The sequence below is a fragment of the Melospiza georgiana genome, chromosome 22 (genome assembly GCF_028018845.1).
Source record: "Melospiza georgiana isolate bMelGeo1 chromosome 22, bMelGeo1.pri, whole genome shotgun sequence".
Lineage (NCBI taxonomy): Eukaryota > Metazoa > Chordata > Aves > Passeriformes > Passerellidae > Melospiza > Melospiza georgiana.
The window spans coordinates 5,282,523-5,303,524 of NC_080451.1; the positions used below are offsets into that span (position 1 = coordinate 5,282,523).

The 21,002-nt window shown below is 47.8% G+C and overlaps 1 protein-coding gene across 1 annotated transcript in view; it reads left to right on the top strand.

The window, feature by feature from the left end:
• UBR4 (ubiquitin protein ligase E3 component n-recognin 4) overlaps positions 1-21,002 on the top strand; it is a 100,780-nt gene that overhangs the window by 64,016 nt on the left and 15,762 nt on the right. Inside the window, exons 77-98 of the mRNA XM_058039569.1 lie at positions 1,423-1,548; positions 1,692-1,820; positions 4,113-4,456; positions 6,105-6,195; positions 7,125-7,209; positions 7,312-7,439; positions 8,137-8,266; positions 8,782-8,939; positions 9,367-9,476; positions 10,128-10,269; positions 10,921-11,002; positions 12,501-12,674; positions 13,073-13,194; positions 14,034-14,231; positions 14,362-14,442; positions 16,602-16,689; positions 17,059-17,186; positions 17,601-17,708; positions 18,398-18,517; positions 19,178-19,368; positions 19,969-20,142; positions 20,624-20,723. Coding sequence (XP_057895552.1) covers positions 1,423-1,548; positions 1,692-1,820; positions 4,113-4,456; positions 6,105-6,195; positions 7,125-7,209; positions 7,312-7,439; positions 8,137-8,266; positions 8,782-8,939; positions 9,367-9,476; positions 10,128-10,269; positions 10,921-11,002; positions 12,501-12,674; positions 13,073-13,194; positions 14,034-14,231; positions 14,362-14,442; positions 16,602-16,689; positions 17,059-17,186; positions 17,601-17,708; positions 18,398-18,517; positions 19,178-19,368; positions 19,969-20,142; positions 20,624-20,723 — 3,009 coding nt within the window. The remainder of the gene's footprint in view (positions 1-1,422; positions 1,549-1,691; positions 1,821-4,112; positions 4,457-6,104; positions 6,196-7,124; positions 7,210-7,311; positions 7,440-8,136; positions 8,267-8,781; positions 8,940-9,366; positions 9,477-10,127; positions 10,270-10,920; positions 11,003-12,500; positions 12,675-13,072; positions 13,195-14,033; positions 14,232-14,361; positions 14,443-16,601; positions 16,690-17,058; positions 17,187-17,600; positions 17,709-18,397; positions 18,518-19,177; positions 19,369-19,968; positions 20,143-20,623; positions 20,724-21,002) is intronic.

Here is a 21,002-nt window from a genome sequence, read left to right on the forward strand (position 1 = left end):
GCTCAGTGTAGTGTCACAGGGTGTGCTCAGTGTAGTACCACAGGGTGTTCTCAGTGTAGTACCATAGGGTGTGCTCGGTGTAGTACCACAGGATGTGCTCATTGTAGTACCACCGGGTGTGCTCAGTGTAGTATCACAGGGTGTGCTCAGTGTAGTACCACAGGGTGTGCTAAGTGTAGTACCACAGGGTGTGCTCAGTGTAGTACCACAGGGTGTGCTCGGTGTAGTACCACAGGGTGTGCTCAGTGTAGTACCACCGGGTGTGCTCAGTGTAGTACCACAGGGTGTAGTACCACCGGGTGTGCTCAGTGTAGTATCACCGGGTGTGCTCAGTGTAGTACCACAGGATGTGCTCAGTGTAGTACCACAGGGTGTGCTCGGTGTAGTACCACAGGATGTGCTCAGTGTAGTACCACAGGATGTGCTGGGTGTAGTGTCACAGGATGTGCTCAGTGTAGTACCACAGGGTGTGCTCAGTGTAGTACCACAGGATGTGCTCAGTGTAGTACCACAGGGTGTGCTCAGTGTAGTACCACAGGGTGTAGTGTCACAGGGTGTGCTCAGTGTAGTACCACAGGATGTGCTCAGTGTAGTATCACAGAATGTGCTTAGTGTAGTACCACAGGATGTGCTCAGTGTAGTACCACAGGATGTGCTCATTGTAGTACCACAGGGTGTGCTCGGTGTAGTATCACCGGGTGTGCTCAGTGTAGAGTCACAGGATGTGCTCGGTGTAGTACCACAGGGTGTGCTCGGTGTAGTACCACAGGGTGTAGTGTCACAGGGTGTGCTCAGTGTAGTACCACAGGGTGTGCTCAGTGTAGTACCACAGGGTGTGCTTGGTGTAGTACCACAGGGTGTGCTCAGTGTAGTACCACAGGGTGTAGTACCACCGGGTGTGCTCAGTGTAGTATCACAGGATGTGCTCAGTGTAGTACCACAGGGTGTGCTCGGTGTAGTACCACAGGGTGTGCTCGGTGTAGTACCACAGGGTGTAGTGTCACAGGGTGTGCTCAGTGTAGTACCACAGGGTGTGCTCAGTGTAGTACCACAGGGTGTGCTTGGTGTAGTACCACAGGGTGTGCTCAGTGTAGTACCACAGGGTGTAGTACCACCGGGTGTGCTCAGTGTAGTATCACAGGATGTGCTCAGTGTAGTACCACAGGGTGTGCTCAGTGTAGTACCACCGGGTGTGCTCAGTGTAGTACCACAGAGTGTGCTCAGTGTAGTACCACAGGGTGTGCTCATTAGTGTCACCACAGTGCTCCTCAGAACCAGTGCTCCTGGTTCCTGGCAGAACCAGTCTGCAGGGTCACAATTTAGTGATTTCCCCCCAGAAGAAAAGCAGAAGAGAAGACTTGGAGCTTGGTGGTTGTGGTTCTGAAAATGAAATAAGAGTTTCCTTTCCTTTTCCCTGGCTAGGCAGTGACAAACATCAACACTCTGCTGGACAAGGCTGACAGGGTGTATCACCAGCTGATGGGACACCGACCACAGCTGGAGAACCTGCTGTGCAAGGTGAACGAGGCAGCCCCTGAGAAGCCCCAGGTAAGCAGGGCCAGGTGCAGCTGGCACAGAGCTCAGGCTGGGCACACTCTGCCCAGGGCAGTCCTTGCCTCAGGTGCTGCTCTGCTGTTGTTATTTCGTGTGGAGCCTCCCTTTGTGATTCCTCTTTGCTTTCCCTGTTCCAGGATGAGTCTGGCAGCAGTGGAGGGATCAGTTCTACCTCAGCCAGTGTGAACAGGTACATCCTGCAGTTAGCCCAGGAGTACTGTGGGGACTGCAAGAACTCCTTCGATGAACTGTCCAAAATCATCCAGGTACAATGTGCTTTGGTTTGGATTTGGGCCAGGTGTTTTGTTAGGAAAAAAAAACCCAAGATGTTGCCATTCTTCATTTAATGATATCATTAACAGCAGGTGATCAGCTGCATATTTGGAGGGAAATAATAATAATAATTTCTAAAAGCTAGGTATTAATTACTAAATTTTCAGCTAGCTTGTGAAACTGTTTTTCTCAGCAGCTCCATCATGAAGAGCAGGAGACTGAACAGATGGTTAATTAAGGAGAATTGAATTTTTGCATGTATCAAGTGTTTGAAAACACACCAGTCTGAAGGGTGACCTACAGAAGTGTTTTATAAATTAAATATATTTATTTGTGCTCAACAAGTCACATAAACACTGCAAAACCTGCTACATCGTGAATGTCCTTTTGGCTGTGATATTTAAGCATATTAAATAGTTGATTCTCTCTATAAATAATAATTTACTCTGACTTCCTCTGCCAGTATTAGTAGTAGTTAATACTACAGATTTGTCACATTTCCAGCATTATATTGCGTGTAGTGTAAACAGCAGGGAGGATGAAGTGATAAAGCTCTGGAATGTTCTGCCTGGGGAGGTGGTGGAGTCCCCATCCCTGGGTGTGTTTAACAAAGCCTGGATGTGGCACTGGGTGCCAGGGTTTAGTTGAGATGTTGGGGCTGGGTTGGACTCAATGGTCTTTAAGGTCTCTTCCAACCCAGTGATTCTGTGAATTCTTTGATAAATGAGAGTTAGGCTGATATTCCTCATGGATTTCCCAAGTCTTCTCTTGCCATGTAGGATTTCAAGTTTGGAAACACTTGGTTAAAAATGTCAGGAAAATTAATCCACAAACACCAGAGGTTTATGTCCAAAAAGGAGACAGAGCAGTCCTTTTACCTTATTTAAATAAAGGGAGAGGCCATGGGGCATTCTCCTGGGGTCTCTCCAGTTTTTGGAGGATGCAGCCTCCTTTTTATCCCAATTTCCCAGCTGCATTTCTCTTCTCTCTTTCCCCATTTCTGAGATACTTGAGAGGTTCAGACTTCCTAGAATGCCTGATCCCAAAGATTCCCCTCTAATGTATAACCCTTCCTTTTAATTTTTAATTCTTACAGAATTTAGGGGGTTCCCCATTGTTTTCAATATCCAGTTTCATTGGATAAAGTTTATTTGCAAAAGCAAATATCTTTTTCCAATCAGTAGAATCCTTCCCATTGTTTCTTTTATCTCTCAGTGCTAGTTTATCTACCAGCTTGCTTGTAAAGACAAATCCCTCATTCCTCTCCAGAATATTTCTCCCTGAAATACTCAGTGAAAGTGTTAGGGAAATTAATCCTCAAACATCAGGTTAATGTCCAAAAAGGAGACAGAGGAGTTCTTTTACTTAATTTAAATAAAGGGAGAGGCCATGGGGCATTCTCCTGGGGTCTCTCCAGTTTTTGGAGGATGCAGCCTCCTTTTTATCCCAATTTCCCAGCTGCATTTCCCTTCTCTCTTTCCCCATTTCGGAGGTACTTGAGAGGTGCAGACTTCCCAAAACCCCCGATCCTGAAGATTCCCCTCTAATGTATAACCCTTCCTTTTAATTTTTAATTCTTACGGAATTTAGAGTTTTTCCTCATTGTTTCTTTCATCTTTCAGTATCCAGTTTCATTTATCAGCAAACCTAAAGTTGATTTGTAGAAACAAATATCTTTTTCCAATCAGTGGAAGCCTTTTCATTGTTTCTTTTATCTCTCAGTGCCAGTTTATCTACCAGCTTGTTTGTAAAGACAAATCCTATTACAGTGTCCTGAGCGGGTCGCTGGTGGTGAGAGAGAGACAAGAATCTTGTTTCTTGATCAGAAGGCTGGATTTATTGATATATCATATATAATACATTTTTGATATATCATATGTAATACATTATGACTATACTAAATAAAATAAAGAGAGATGTTTGCAGAGCTGCTGCTAGGCTAAGAATAGAAAGGAAAGAAATCTCTAACAAAGTTTTGTCCAAGGACTCAGTCCCTGGCTTGCACTTTGTGATTGGCCCTTAATTATAAACAAGAAGCATGAGCCAATCAAGGTGCATCCCATTACATGCCACAGCAGCTGATAACAATTGTTTACATTCTCTTCTGAGGCCTCTGCCCTCCAGAAGACGCAGAAATCCGAAAGAAAGGATTTCTGTGAAAAAATGTCTGCGACAAAAATCCCTCGTTCCTCTCAAAAACATTTCTCCCCGAAATACTCAGTGAAGATAACCTGTGTCTGGGGGTGGCATCGAGCTGGCTGACAGTGGCTCCCGTGTGTCCCCAGAAAGTGTTTGCCTCTCGGAAGGAGCTGCTGGAGTACGACCTGCAGCAGCGCGAGGCGGCCACCAAGTCGTCGCGGAGCTCGGCGCTGCCCACGTTCACGGCCAGCCAGTACCGGGCCCTGTCGGTGCTGGGCTGCGGCCACACCTCGTCCACCAAGTGCTACGGCTGCGCCTCGGCCGTCACCGAGCACTGCATCACCCTGCTGCGGGCCCTGGCCACCAACGGCGCCATCCGCCACATCCTGGTGGCGCAGGGGCTCATCCGCGAGCTCTTCGACTACAACCTGCGCCGGGGCGCGGCCGCCATGCGCGAGGAGGTGCGGCAGCTCATGTGCCTGCTGACCAGGTGAGAGCTGCTCTGGGCAGCGTCGTGCTTGGGGTGGTGCCTGAGGGCTTCTGCTTTTGTATTTTCTGTGTATTTTCCGTGTATTTGTGACCTCCAAACTCCACACGCAGTGCCAGCTGCTGTTCTCCCATTTTGGGCGCACACAACAATTCCTCTCCATCCTGGCAGTCAAGGACACCTCACTGTCTCAGGATTTTACATATTCATTTGATATATTCTTTATTATTTGTATTTAGAATTTGTAATTTGTAATATAACTTTGCAGTTCTTTAGTGTACAACTCCAAACTCCTCACACAGTGTCAGCTGCTGTTGGGGCAGACACAACAAGTCCTCCCCAGGCCTGGCAGTCAAGGACACCTCACTGCCTCAGGATTTCATATATTCATTTGATATATTCTTTATTATTTGTATTTTGTAATAATTACAATTTGTAATTTGTAATATAACCCTGCAGTTCTTTAGTATAGAACTCCAAACCCCACACGCAGTGCCAGCTGCTGTTCTCCCGTTTGGGGCAGACACAGCAATTCCTCTCCAGGCCTGGCACCCAAGGGTGTGACTGCATCACAGGGGTTTGAGGATGAGGGAAGAGATGAGGATCTGACTCCATGTTTTAGAAGGCTTGGTTTATTATTTTATGATATATGTTATATTGAAACTATACTAAAAGAACAGAAGAAAGTATTTCATCAGAAGGCTGGCTAAGAATAGAAAAAGAAAGAATGATAACAAAAGTTTCTGTCTCGGACAGAGAGTCCGAGCCAGCTGACTGTGATTGGCCATTAATTAGAAACAACTTTATGAGATTAATCACAGATGCACCTGTTGCATTCCACAGCAGCAGATAATCATTGTTTACATTTTGTTCCTGAGGCCTCTCAGCTTCTCAGGAGAAAAAATCCTAAGGAAAGGATTTTTCATAAAAGATGTCTGTGACACAAAAGACACCTCACTGCCTCAGGATTTCATATATTAATTTGATATATTTTTTATTATTTGTAATATTTGTAATTTGTACTATAACTCTGCAGTTGTTTAGTGTGTAACTCCAAACCCCACACGCAGTGCCAGCTGCTGTTCTCCTGTTTGGGGCAGACACAGCAATTCCTCTCCAGGCCTGGCACTCAAGGAGCCCTCACTGCCTCAGGCCCCCAGAGATTCAACAAAAGGGAGCTGGGGGGAGCAAACTTGGGGTAAATGAGTTCATTAGCTGAAGCTGTAATTGGAGGATTCACCCCCAATATGCAAATGGGCCAAAGTTATAAAAGTGTGAAAACCCGTGGCCCGTTTTTGGGTGCAGCCTCTGTGGGGCTTCATCTGCCTGAGATGTCCTTTAGGGCCCTTCACTAAATACTTTTTATTCCCTTAATTTTGTCTGGCCTCTATTTTAGTGTAGTCCTAAAAAGGCATCAGGATAGGGCCCTCAGGAAGGGAAGGCCTCACAGGGAGAGTTACCTTAGAATCACAAATTGGTCTTGGTTGGAAGGGACCTGAGTCCCTCCCCTGCCATGGGTGTGTTGTACAGCAGCAAAGTGTAACCCCCAACTCCCTGTGCACTTGGTACCAGCTGAGCTGGAATCCCAGAAGCTTTTGGCATTTAGTACAAGCAGAGCATAACAGTGTTGTCTTTTTCCTCCTGGAATCAGGGACAATCCAGAGGCCACACAGCAAATGAATGATTTAATCATTGGGAAGGTTTCTGCAGCTCTGAAGGGACACTGGGCAAATCCAGACTTGGTGAGAGACTCCAGTGTTTTCCTGTTTCTTTGTTCTGCCTCTCTAATCATTGCATCTTCTTTCTTATGGTCTGTTTGTAGGAAAAAAATTGAGTTTCAATAGGAAATTATGGGGAGGGGGTACCAGTTATGGGTCTGGATTGAAGGCACAGGAGACAGTAATTCATGTTCAGACCCAGGTGTGAACATGTCTGCTATCAGTGAAACAGTCTCACAACCATGAGTTGTGCAGCTTTTCATTAGAAGGCACAAAATGGCCAGCAATCTCTTGGTACAAAGGCTTTTAAGACTAAACTATACAATTAAGAGCTGACACCTGGATTATTTTCCCTTTTAACCCAATAACTGATCCCAAAGAGCTGCAATGCAGACTTTTCTGCCCAATTACAAAATGCCACCCAAATCCATGAGGAAGAAGGAAGAAGAAGCATGAAGAAGAAACCCAGGACAGCACCCTGTGCCCTCCATCTTGCTGCCATCCACAACATACTAAAAACCCCAAAACCTCAATTTCTCACCCAGTGATACACCTACCCTACTCTCTATAATCTATTTCACACTTTTGTGGATTCCAGTCTATCTTGAAGTCTGGGAGACTTTCTCCATGAATGAGGGTCAGAGTCAGTGCTGCCCTGGGGGTCAAGGCACCCCAGAGCAGACACAGAAATATTCCCAGTGTCCTGGGTTTCCACAGGAAATTACATAAATGTCAGAATGTAGCACAAAATCTTGTGCACAGGTACCTGCTGAAGCTTTCTCAGGCAGTTCTCTGCCTTGGCTTTGCTTGTACCTCTCCAGCAGGTCACGTCCCCCCAGTGTGCATGGCATTAAGCTAACCTAGATCCATGTGTTTTGAAGCTGAGTTGGTTAAAGCTGGGAGGGCAGCAGGGAGTGGGGCACCCCAGGAGCTGGAGCTGTGTGTGTTTGCAGGCCAGCAGCCTCCAGTACGAGATGCTGCTGCTGACAGACTCCATCTCCAAGGAGGACAGCTGCTGGGAGCTGCGCCTGCGCTGCGGTGAGTGTGGGCACCAGCAAGGGCAGCACTGCCACCTCTAAACCCACCTCAAGTGCTGCCCAGAGCTCTCCCAGGATAATGAACACCCCTGTGTGCTTGCAGCTCTCAGCCTCTTCCTGATGGCAGTGAACATCAAGACCCCGGTGGTTGTTGAGAACATCACCCTCATGTGCCTGCGCATCCTGCAGAAGCTCATCAAGCCACCTGCTCCTACCAGCAAGAAGAACAAGGTACTGCCTCGAGGCTGAGCAAAACCTTGAGAATTTGCTGATTGGAGTCTGGCACGCTGATCTCAGAGAGGAATTAGTTTGTGAGGAAGGCAGGACTTGATTTTCCTGGTCTCTGTTCCTAGGGAAGCACAAGCCCTGTGACTCTGGTCATTACACACTGCAAATCACAGATGACTGCTTGATTTTTCACTGGGTTTTGGTGACTTTGACCACAGCTGTTGAGGGTTTACTGTTTTCCCCTCAGATCTGGGGGGGGGTAGACCTACTTCAAATCCACAGCTTAGTTATTTTGGGAAGGCTTTAGGCTTTCAGCAGCTTTGTAGAATCAGGTACCTAAATTTGAAAGAATCAAGTACTTTTGACTCAGATTTTTAAATACAGAGCTACAGTTCTCATTAAAATATATTGATTGACTGCTGTTGATTTTCATTTAGGGTTAGATTTGCAGAAGAGAAGGTATTTTTCTGCTTTGATCTGCCTGTCTGATAATCACAGATGGGTGTCAGTGATGGGTTTATTGATATTTCGTTAGGAACTGGAATATCTCTCTTAGTTCACCAGTAACAGACACTGCATTACCCTGCTGCTGTCCAAGAGCTGCATTTGCCTCTTCATTTGCCTGTCCCAGCCCCAGGGGTTGCTCTTTGGGAGCAGACTGTGGCTTTCTGAAGAATCACAGAGCTTTTTTATTTGTTAGGATGTGCCCATGGATGCTCTCACCACTGTGAAGCCTTACAGCAATGAAATCCATGCACAGGCTCAGCTGTGGCTCAAGAGGGACCCCAAAGCATCCTATGAAGCTTGGAAGAAGTGCCTCCCTGCCAGAGGTGAGCCCTGTGCCCAGATTTAATAGGAATGTTTTAATAGGAATATTAATTTAATAAATCTGTGTGTCCCCAGATTTAATAAGGAATCAGCTTCTGTGGAGTTGTGTTGGCTGCTGTCCTGTGACATCTGATTCCATCCTCACATTTAGTCTTTAGAGTTGTAGCACTGACTTTTCTGGGCTGTGTGCCTCAAACCCTAAACAGAAAATGCTCTGTGCCCAAAGAGAATCAGGGAGTGTAAAAAATGAAACTTGTTGCTTACTTAAATTGATAGCAGCCAGCTGGAAAGCTGATGGGATTGCTTGAGAGAGGCTCTGGGATTTTCATGAGGCTTGGAACTGAGCATGGCTCTACAGGAGTGAAAATGGCAGCAGGAGGAGATGGGAAGCACTCAGTTCCCAGCTGGAGTTTGGCGAGTTCCAGTAGGAAGACTGGAATAAATAAAATAAAAATCCTCTGGCAGTTTGCAGCTCATGACTGCTGACAGCTCTCTTGGGCTCTGCTCAACATTGCAGGTGCAGATGCCAACGGGAAAACTCCCAGCAAAGCTGAGCTTCACCAGCTCTACTTGTCAGAAAAATACGTCTGGAAGTGGAAGCAGTTCATGAGCCGCCGTGGGAAGAGAACTTGTCCTCTGGATCTCAAGCTGGGACACAACAATTGGCTGAGACAGGTAAAGGTGGGGAGAGCTCCAGGCTCAGTCACACACTGTGGGTGTTTGCTGTCTGGGGAGGCTGGCACTCACTGCCTCTGATGCCAAGTCAGCTTTGCAGCCGTGCTCCCTTAGAAATGCTGCACCAACGTTGATCTGGGAGTCTGTGGGTTGCTAAACTCTGAACCTTTGATTGCCATGGTGCTCCTGTGCCTGATGAGCTGCACCTCTGAGGGTCCTGGAGCAAAGCTTTGCTTCCTGTGTGTGGGCTAGCAGCTCCATGCATTCTTGAAACACTTTGTTGCTGAGCAGAGCAGGAATTGTCACAGCACCAAGAAAACGCTGCCACCATGTCACCCAACAGCCCCCACGTTGTGCCTTCCTGTGAGCTGTCACAAATTCATCTGTGCCCATGGGTCTGACCTGGCTTTTCCTGCCCCTGGCCCAGGTGCTGTTCACTCCTGCCACCCAGGCTGCCAGGCAGGCTGCCTGCACCATCGTGGAGGCCCTGGCCACCATCCCCAGCAGGAAGCAGCAGGTCCTGGATCTCCTCACCAGGTATTGCTGTGCTGCCACTCCTGAGAGCTCCACCAGTGTTTGTCTTCAATTCCCAGCAGAATCTCTCCCTTCTTGCAGCTTTTCTCACACCTCTCCCTGTATGCCTGCAGTTCAGGGCTCTTTTTGAGCTGGATTTTTCAACTTAATTAACTGGGAGGGTATAGATTTAGGGAGAACTGGGGTTTGCTGCCTGGCAATGAGCTCTTGCAGTCTGTACCTTTTCCAGCAGTAAGGATCAGCTGTTCAGCTCTGTGGCCAACATTTCCCCCTCTTCAGTGACAGAATAATGAGTGAACTCTGTTCCAGCTGCTGTGGCATAACTTACCCAGCTCATACTGATAGCACAGTCAGCTTCTTTTGGGGACAAATACTGATTTTAGCCAGCAAGTAATGAATATCAGTGATGCTGTTAGCAAGGAGACCTCACTGCCTCAGGAGGGGATGGATGGATGGATGGATGGATGGATGGATGGATGGATGGATGGATGGATGGATGGATGGATGGATGGATGGATGGATGGATGGATGGAATCCATGGGTGGATGGATTGATTGATTTCTGGAGGCTTTTTCTTCTTTTCCACACTGTCCTTAGGCTGGAATGTCAGCTGTGTTTCCCTTTGGGTTGTCAGCCTGTGTTTCTCTCTCCCAGCTACCTGGATGAGCTGAGCATTGCTGGTGAATGTGCTGCTGAGTACCTGGCCCTGTACCAGAAGCTCATCAAACCTGCCCACTGGAAGGTCTACCTGGCAGCCAGAGGGGTTCTGCCCTACATTGGCAGCCTCATCACTAAGGTATGGGTTTGTGTGCAGGAAATGACCTGTTAGCTTGGCTTTTTTTTTGATTTTGAAATTCCATCCCTTTGTTCAGTGCCCTGTTGCTGACCCTGCCAAGATTCTCAAGTTCACACTTCAGTGTTGGTACCTCTGAACAGAGGGAGCCACGGGGGTTTTAGCCCCAGCTGGAGAATTCTTTAACACTTTAATTAACTGCTCTGGGATTGTCAATATTGCTGCACTGCCTTGGCAATGTTGTGCAGCTCCCAGGCTGGGCTCTGAGAGCCCTTGGGGACAGGGAAGGATCAGGTGTGCTGCCATTGCTATAGAAATGGGAATTACAGCCTTTGGAGGAGCAGCACTCAGGGTTTACAGTGTTCACAGTGGTGGGAGTTTTCTGCACTCCAGAGGGGCAGGTGGCTCTCTCCATATCAGTGGTGGCTGTGAGTGCTCCTGGAGGGCCACTAGAGCCAAGCAGTGCTAGCAGGGAGAAAATGAGAGGGATGTTTGTGGGAGATTTCCTTTCCTTTTCCCCTTCCCTCCCTGCTCTTGCAGTTGTGTTTTCAGTTTCTGAGTTCTCTGCACCTTGTGTTAGACACCCCAATGGTTATTTGGCATTGCAGGGCCATCTTGGCCTAACAGGCTGTTAATGATTGTAATTATTTTCAGGAAATAGCTCGTTTGCTGGCCTTGGAGGAAGCAACGCTCAGCACAGATTTGCAGCAGGGATATGCCCTGAAGAGCCTCACAGGTATTCAGTGGGCCTGCAGCAGGGTTAGAGCTGGGGATCATTGTTCTCTAACAGCTGTGGCAGAATTTCAGAGAGATCTCATTCAGCTGTGTTGCCATTGTCAGCACTGGATTTTTGCCATCGATTTAGCACTTAATCTCTAAATGGATTTTTCCATAATTTTTTTGTGGTCAGTAAGAGTTTTTAGCTGAACTGTGGTAACACACCAGGCAAGCTTCATCATTTCACTTTATTACATAATCCCTGGCACCACTGTAAACACTGCTGCTTTATTCCTACCTGTTGTTCTTACCTCCCAATTCTATGGGAGCTTTGCTTTTATCTTCTAGGGTGTACACCCTTTTACAAAAATGTGTTGGAAATGGAAATACCTCATGAACTAGATCATTGTTTTTTGTATCCTCTTTCACATTCTTCAGCCATTAGTGGGTGAATCCATAAAGCCTGGCTTCTTGCAAGAAGCAGCATGTTGATCAGTGTGTCATGGGAAAGAATCCTTGTGTTTGCTGATTCTTTGCTTTATTGTAGGAGTGACCAGTTTGCTGATGTCACTGATAACTCATTTCACATCACCAGAGGTATTAGAAGTATGACAGGAGGAGCAGTCATCTGCTTTTGGAATAGCTTGTGACAGGAAAATGCCAAAGAGTGCAGAATTTTGTATCAAGCACACAGGAAACTCCTTAGGCTCTTTCCTCATTCCCAAACTGGTTTTCATGTGTTACAATTTGCAAGCCAGGCCAAAGCTTTTGCCTGCAACCACCCAGTTCACAGGAATGAGTATTAAACCCCAGAGTGATGGGAGCTGGAACAAACCATTTTTATGATACTGTGCCCTGTTTGCTGCTGTGAAATTCAGAAATCAAATTCTCTCCCACCTGCCTTGTGGGGGGTCCCAGTTACCAGGGTACCAGTTGTGGGTTTCCCCAGGTCTGGATTGAAAGCACTGGAGACAGTAATTCATGTTCACACTCAGGTGTTTATTATTCCTTATCAGTAAAACAGTCTCACAACCATGAGTTCAGCAGCTTTTCATTAGAAGGCACAAAAGGGCCAACAGTCTCTTGTTACAAGGTCTTTTAAGACTAAACTATCCAATTAAGGGCTGACACTTGGATTATTTTCCCTTTTAACCCAATAACTGATCCCAAAGAGCTGCAATGCAGACTTTTCTGCCCAATTACAAAATGCCACCCAAACCCATGAAAAAGAAGGAGGAAGAAGCATGAAGAAGAAACCCAGGACAACACCCTGTGCCCTCCATCTTGCTGCCATCCACAACATAACAATTTCTAACCAAGTGATCCACCTACACTACTCTCTATAATCTATTTCACACTTTTGTGGATTCCAGTCTGTCTTGAAGTCTAGGAAACTTTCTGCATGAGTGAGGGTCAGAGTCAGTGCTGCCCTGGGGGTCAGGACACCCCAGAGCAGACACAGAAATATTCCCAGTGCCCTGGGTTTCTACACTGCCTGCATTTCTGTGTCTTTCCAGGTCTCCTCTCTTCCTTTGTGGAGGTGGAGTCCATCAAGAGGCACTTCAAGAGCCGCCTGGTGGGCACGGTGCTCAATGGGTACCTGTGCCTGAGGAAGCTGGTGGTGCAGAGGACAAAGCTGATTGATGAGACCCAGGACATGCTGCTGGAGATGCTGGAGGACATGACAACAGGTAAAACCACCTCTGTTCCATGAATCCAGCTTAGGATCAACCAAGATGGAAAAGCCGAACATTCTCTAAATGACTGCTGTAGTCAGAGGGGTTTATGGCTTCCAGTATTTTCTGTTGGCACAGAGCAGTTGAACAGCATTCCTAGTCACCTCTTATCTTCCAGGAATCTCAGCCTCCTCATTTTTATGGGGCTGTTTTACTGCAGCCCAGCCATGCAGAGTAACCCTACCTAAGAAATACCTTCTTAGGTATTTATAAGAGTATAAGAGTGGATTCCCAAAAGGAGAGAGCTCAAATTGTGGGGCTGGCTGCAGAAGGATTTACTGCATGTGCTGACTTTAAGGGAAATCTATAAAATTGACTGCAGAGTCCATTTTAAAGCTTCCTTTTGTTGGCAGGCACAGAGTCAGAGACCAAGGCATTCATGGCTGTGTGCATAGAGACTGCCAAGCGCTACAGCCTCGATGACTACAGGACCCCAGTGTTCATCTTTGAGAGGCTCTGCAGCATCATCTACCCTGTGAGTGGGGCAGGGGCACACTGCCTGAACACAGCCCTGAAATGCTTTGGGATGGGGCTTAAAGATTGTCCAGTCCCAGCCTCTGCTATGGCAGGGACACCTTCCATGATCCCAGGCTGCTTCCAGCCTTGGCCAGCCCAGCCTTGGACATTGCAGGGGTCCAGGGGCAGCCACAGCTTCTCTGGGCACCCTGTGCCAGGGCCTGCCCACTCTTCCCAATATCTGATCTAAATTTCCCCTCTTTCAGCCTGACCCTTTCCCCCTTGTCCTGTCACTCCAGCCCCTGATGAAAAGTCTCTCTCTGGCTTTCCTGCAGTCAATTTTACACCATGGAAGGTGTTGTGGTGTCTCCACACAACCTTCTCCTCTCCAGGCTGAACATTCCCAATGTCTCAGCCTGTCTCCATAGGGGAGGTGCTCCAGTCCCCTCCATGGCCTCCTCTGCCCTTGCTCCAACAATTCCACGAGTTCTCATGTTGAGAGCACCAGAACTGTGTGCAGTGCTCCAGGTGGAGTCTCATGATAGAGGAGGAGAATCAGCACCAAGCACCTCTAGCACCCTAGATCTGGTTCATTTTTCCCAGGAGCAGCTGTGTCTGCAGTCATGATTCACCATTAGCCTTTGGAGAGCTGTACCCCAGTGTATCCCTTTGGGGGGTTCAGGTTCCCTGAGGAATTTGGTTACTCAGTGATCCTGGCCATCCTCAGTGTGGCATGCAGAGCAGATGCACCAGTGGGGAAAGGACTGAAGGTTTAGGAACATTCTCCCATTAAAATGCAGCAATGGGAGCATGGCTAGGGAAAAACTTACTCACTGTGTCTCTGCTGCTGCTCTTTAGGAGGAGAATGAAGTCACTGAGTTCTTTGTCACCCTGGAGAAAGATCCCCAGCAGGAAGATTTCCTGCAGGGCAGGATGCCAGGGAATCCCTACAGCAGTAACGAGCCTGGCATCGGGCCCCTCATGAGGGACATCAAGAACAAGATCTGCCAGGACTGTGACCTGGTGGCTCTGCTGGAGGATGACAGTGGCATGGAGGTGAGAATTTCTGGAAGTGGGGATTGCTTGCACAGACCTGTGGGATGCTGGTTTTGGGCAGCTGGTGGTTGCTGGGGTGGTGATGTAACAACCTGAGCTTGTTCTTGACTTGTTCTTCTCTCCCTTTCAGCTTTTGGTGAACAACAAGATCATCAGTCTGGATCTGCCTGTGGCTGAGGTCTACAAGAAGGTGTGGTGTCCCACAAACGAGGTGTGTGTTACCTTTGTTCAAGTTAACAGCACAGAGCAGCTGTCCTTCACATCAACAAAAAAAAAATGGGGAAAAATCAAAACCACACGCGTCAGGATTTATTTCCTGGCATATAATTTATTGGGTGTAACTGCTCAGCAACTTTTGGTGCTCTGTTAGGACACATTGTGCATGGCCCTGCAACGTGAGTGATTGCAGAGCACTGCCCCAGGTGAGCTGTGTCCTGTGTCACAGTGACTCTTCCTGAGGAACAGCTCTCCCTGTGCTCCCCTGGGGAGAGCTGAGCGTTTCAGTGCCTTTCAGAGCACATTTCACACTCCATCTGCACACAAAAGTTTTGTGTGTGTGCACACAAGGACACCAGACTGCTCCATCAGTCTGTGCTTCGAGGGTGAGCCCAAGTTATTTATGCACAGAGCACCCAGTGCTTCTCCATATTTGCACTTCTGCTCTCATGTTTTCCATCAGGATCTCAAGCACTTGGCAGATTCATCCTTTTTTGTTTTTCATTGTATGTGTTGTGTGTTTTTCACATGAAGAAATGGACCCAGCAGTGTTAAGGGTCCAGTCCACCATGTCACACTGAGCTTGTTCCAGAGGTGGATGTGTCCAGAACAAGCTCTTCCCTTCTTTCCTTGTGACCATTCAAATAACTCCCACTGAGACCATCAGGCTCAAGCTTGCCCACTGCAAATATATTTTTAGAGGCACTTGAGATCATAAAACAAGACTGATTTGTCCAGCATTTCTTGGTCATTCCTCATTTCCTCCTGGCCTCAAATCACCTCTGAAACTTCCATTTCTGAAGCCATTTGTGGGAACTATTCAAACAAAGTGCCAGTTAGCAGTGAATGATGATAAAATGGGTCTCATTAAGCTTTATTTCAGGAACAAAGCCTTCAGTACTGCAAAATCGAGCCCAAACCTTGTGACAGTGATAATTTTTAACAAGGTACCCACTTGGAAAGGGAGATGAGGTGCTGGTGTTAATCTGTGAGTTCTGATTTGAATTCTGACCGAGTCGCTGGTGCAATGTTCCCCATGCTGCCCCTGCAGGAGCTGTTCCCGTGGGATGCCGGGCGTGCAGCTCTCCCGGAGGGAAGCAGCTCAGCTGCTGAAAGGCAGAGTTTGTTCAGCATTCCTGGGGATGAACAGCTTTCATCTGTCTTCCTTTGTGAGCACCTCCTGGAGCCGCAGCTCCCGTTCCCTGGGAGCGACAGGCTCACAAGAAACGCAACCTCAGGCCCCTTTTTGTTTCCCTTGTCTCTCAGTGGCTTTTTTTGTTCATCTGCCGTTTTACCAGGGCCCCTGTGGTGTTAATTGCTGGTCGCCAGCGTGGCCTTTGAGCAGATCTTCCCCCCGGGGCTTTCCCTGTGCTTATGTATTTGCTGTGACATTAAGCACTGCTTATTCCACATTAGGCTTAGCACGATCCCTGACAGGTTTTCTCTTGCAAGGTCTCCTGCTCCCAAATCTGGGATTTTTCTTTTCTGCTTTTTATTCAGACCTATGGATTAAAAATGGAAAGTTTCATGATATGCTGTCAGTATTTCCAGCTGGAAATACATCTGGAAAAGTGTCCCTTTCTCAGGGTAACAGCACAGCTTCTTGGCTGTATCAGTGATGTACTGTCTTACTGAAAGCTCATTAAATTGCCTTTTACTCCTCTTCCATTTGCCATCGCTGCAGATTTTATCTCTTTGAAAGCTTTCATCCAATTAGCCTGTCCTGCTTCATTTCCTGGGCTGTGCCTGTTCCCTGGATTTCCCAGGTATGCTGTGCCATACCCCAGAGGAGAGGTTGCCATGGAAAGCAGGTGAACCCATTTTCCATGGCTGCATCTTTCACTGGTGCTGAAGGAAAGCTGGAGGAGGAAGAGACTGTTTATCACCAGTCTATCAATTAACTGGCAATGCCAAGAAAAGCTGGGCAGGCCAAGGGATGAGTTACTGATGTTTTTGCAGGTGGCTCTGTTGTTGCTTTTAATTCATCTCAGGAACAGGAAAATGAGGGAGTGAAAGATTTCCCCGTGCTACCATCAGCAGGTGGAACAGCACAAGGGAGAGCTGGGGCTGGAGTGTCTGTACACACTGAAACCAGAGCCAGGCTTGTGTCCAAGTGGCCAGAGACAGAATGAATAAAAAGCTGTGCTCTTGCAGGGGGAGCCCATGAGGATCATTTACCGCATGCGGGGGTTACTGGGAGATGCCACGGAGGAATTCATCGAGTCCCTCGACTCCACCACTGGTAATGCATTTGTCTGCTGAAAGCTGGGATTAGATTTGAAATCTGAGGTTTGCTGCAGAGCAATGACATTATTATCCTCACAGCAGTGAGCTTAAAGTTGATTGACGTTGCTTTTGCTGCATTTACCTGCTTCACCTCGAGTGAAGGGGGATTTTACCAGCGCTTTAAAGCTGTGCTTCAGATGTGAGCACTTGCTTGGCACAGGGACCATTCTGCCCAGCCCTTCTTCATATCTCTGCTCTTAATTCTTTCTGAATGCAATACAACTGAAGTGTCTGGAATTGCTGGGAAATGCGTGCTGCTCTGCTCTCCATTTCTGCGTGTCCCGGTGGGGCTGCTCCTGTCCTCACCACTGTGTCTGTCCTGCAGATGAGGAGGAGGATGAGGAAGAGGTGTATAAGATGGCAGGGGTGATGGCCCCATGTGGAGGCCTGGAGTGCATGCTCAACAGACTGACTGGCATCAAGGACTTCAAGCAGGGCCGGCACCTCTTAACCGTGAGTGTCCCTTTGGCACTGGGGTCAGGAGTTATGGGGAGGAAAATTCCACAGACACCCCTGAGGTTTAGACAATCTCCCTTGAGCTGGAACAGTTCCTTCCCTCTCCTGTTCTTTTTGGGTAACAATTCCTTACAAAACTTCAAATGTCTAGAACCTGAGGAGTTGGTAAGACCAAATCCTGTCTTGTTGGAGGAATTGTTTTCTGCCTTGGCCATATCTGAAAACCAAAGTTGTGCTAAGATACACACACACACACACACACACACACATATATATGTAAAAATCTGGAGTATGCTGTATCCCAGCAGTCTGGATATCAGGTCTATTATTGTATTAAACTATTGCTTCAGTTTCAGCAAAATCCCCCCTCGTTGTGAAGTCCCACAGAGAATCCCTTTCTGTATTTTGCAGGTGCTGTTAAAACTCTTCAGTTACTGTGTGAAGGTGAAAATCAACCGGCAGCAGCTGGTCAAGCCAGAGATGAACACTTTGAATGTCATGCTGGGGACTCTCAACTTGGTAAGGACAGCTTGGACTTCCAGAAGTGGTTTTCCATGGATTCCAATGAATTTAAGCTACTTCTGCCTGCCCTGCTGCCTTGTGACAGCTACAGGAGATGGGAAATATTGATGTGCTGGCACTGCTAATTATCCTTTGGACATTCCTTATCTGTTATGGGTGGGAGTGTGGGGGCAGTTAAACCAGCTGCTGTTCCAGTGCCCCTTCCCACCTCAAACCAGTGACTGCTGCTGTTCCAGTGCCTCTTCCCAAACCAGTGACTGCTGCTGTTCCAGTGCCCCTTCCCAAAACAGTGACTGCTGCTGTTCCAGTGCCCCTTCCCACCTCAAACCAGTGACTGCTGGTGTTCCAGTGCCCCTTCCCAAACCAGTGACTGCTGGTTCCAGTGCCCACCTCAAACCAGTGACTGCTGGTGTCCCAGTGCCCCTTCCCACCCCAAACCAGTGACTGCTGGTGCTCCAGGGTCTGCTCCCACCTCAAACCAGTGACTGCTGGTGTTCCCCTGAATGCTCCCACCTCAAACCAGTGACTGCTGGTGTTCCAGTGCCCCTTCCCACCTCAAACCAGCGACTGCTGGTGTTCCAGTGCCCCTTCCCACCTCAAACCAGTGACGGCTGGTGTCCCAGTGCCCCTTCCCACCTCAAACCAGTAACTGCTGCTGTTCCTCTGAGCACTCCCATGTCTTGCAGGCTCTGGTGGCTGAGCAGGAGAGCAAGGACAGCGGGGGAGCAGCAGTGGCAGAGCAGGTGCTCAGCATCATGGAGATCATTCTGGATGAATCCAACGCGGAGCCCCTGAGCGAGGACAAGGTGAGTGGCTCCTTTCCCTGGATTCAGGCCTTGCACAGCCCTGCTCACAGGGATGCTGAGCTCCAGGAGCAGGAGGGGAGTGCTGGTGGAGTCTGACCCTCGTTCCACTTCTGGCAGGTCTTGGCAGGCCTTGGGGAAGGGCTCGAGGAGGGCCCTGAACCAAAAGCACTGCGAGGCTGCGTCAGGATGAGTCTTGCATGGTTGGGTGAGGGTTGTTAGGCACTGCTTGGATCCTTTCCTGCCTGTTTTGGGCCACGGGCCAGTGAGAGACAAGAAAAGACACAGCTTGGCCTTGTTTTTTGGAGTGTTTTTGTATGTGTTGAAAACATGATTGATTTTCCAGCTAATTGAGAATAAAACTGTTTCTCATCTAGACTGAGAACAAGAAGAGCTTCTCACTCATCTTTTGAAGCTGTGGGTGAACAGGAATCTAATGTGCTTTGGGTTGGAATTATTAGACTTTTGGCTGGAAAATGCTTTAACAGCACGTGGAATAAGCCAGGGGTTGGTGCAGCCATTCCATGAGACCTCTGAGAACAAGACTAAATTTTATTTTTATCAGTGACCACCCCTTCACAACACGAGTACCCCACCACCTCCCAGAGTGAGAATTTCCTTGTAGATTTATTGACTATAAATCCTGCTACTTTTGCTTCACAGGGCAACCTCCTCCTGACAGGGGACAAGGACCAGCTGGTGATGCTGCTGGACCAGATCAACAGCACCTTTGTGCGCTCCAACCTGAGCGTGCTGCAGGGGCTGCTGCGCATCATCCCCTACCTGAGCTTCGGGGAGATGGAGAAGATGCAGATCCTGGTGGATCGCTTCAAGCCCTACTGCAACTTTGATAAGTATGTTGGCACAGCTCAGCTAAAGGCACCTGAAATGGTTTTGGTGACACATCTCTGCCTTCATCTCCTCATTGGTGCTACTCCAGTCTAATGCAGGGAAAACTCTGGGCTTAATATGAGTTATTAGCAAGTTCTGTTTATGGAAGAGAGCATTAGACATTTATACAGCAAGTAATAAGCTCATGAATATTCTGTAATTTACACTGTTTATTGGTTACACTACAACATTAGCTCTTCTCTGTTCTTTAGGGGTTACATCTCTCTTTTCTCATGTCTCCTTCACTATTTGTTATCATACTACAGCTAGGCTTAAGGACACGCTATCTAGCAAGTGCAAAACTCAATATTAGCTACAGCTTTGTACTTTTCCAATCTCTAGTCAACTAAAATCCCAACAGCCAGGCTTCAGCTTCATTTCCTCTCTCACTTCTGAGCCATTTTTGACATAAAAGTGTGAGGTCTAGCTTGAGGAATAGGTCTTCAGAGAGAGCATTTTGAGGTGACAGGGGCCTGAATAGCTTTTCTGAGTCTCTGAGCTGGGGCAGGTACACCATTCAGTGAGAATTACAGCCAGAGTTACCATCTCTTCTCTTTGTTCAGGTATGATGAGGAGCACAGTGGAGATGATAAAGTTTTCCTGGACTGCTTCTGTAAAATAGCAGCAGGAATAAAGAACAACAGCAACGGCCATCAGCTGAAAGATCTCATCCTGCAGAAGGGGATTACACAGAATGCCCTGGATTACATGAAAAAGCACATTCCAAGTGCAAAGAAGTAAGAGTCACTATTTAATATGTGTGGTTAATGTGTGTGACTGCCCTGGACATCCTCCTCATCCCATCACCACAATCTCCCAAGAAATCCATGAACAAGTTCCCATTCAGGAGCATTCAGAGCTGTGGTGCTGAGGTCTGGTGAGGCAGTGCTCGTATAGAGATGACCTAAAAACCCTGAAATCTTCCCATTTGATACCCATCCAAGCTGATTTCTTGGATATCTCAATCCTTGTGTTTCCTGCCTGTCCTCTCCTGTTTCACAGCAACAGAGTTTGTGCTGTTGGTAGCCAACTCATGAACACAAATCCCCAGGCTCAGAGTTGGCACCGTGGCCGTGCACAGCATGGGAGTGGGAGTGTGACTGTCCCTTCATTAATGAGCTGAGCAGGGACACGGGGGGAGGGAGTGTTCCCTGCAGCCTGGAGCCATGCTGCTGTCTGGGACACTCCCCCAGCTGCTGCCTTTTGTGTTCCATGCAGTTTGGATGCAGACATATGGAAGAGGTTCTTATCTCGACCTGCACTTCCTTTTATCCTGCGCCTGCTCCGAGGCCTCGCGACGCAGCACCCTGCAACACAGGTGAGCCCAGGGCCCTGGCACTCTGCTCTGGGGCTGCAGCTCAGCAGAAACTCCTCTAAGAGTTGGTTCTACACTCATTTTTGATGGGTTTTGTTTTGCCATCCTCATCACAGTTGGAACAGTTTTGCTCACAACTTTTTTCCGCCAGAAGGTTTTGGTCCTAGTCTGAAGGGAATTCTGTTTGGGGGATAAAGCAGAGAGAAAATCCAGTTCTCCTGAGCTTACCTCTTAAAAGAATGTGAAATTTTCTTATAAGAATGTGAAATTCTTATAAGAATT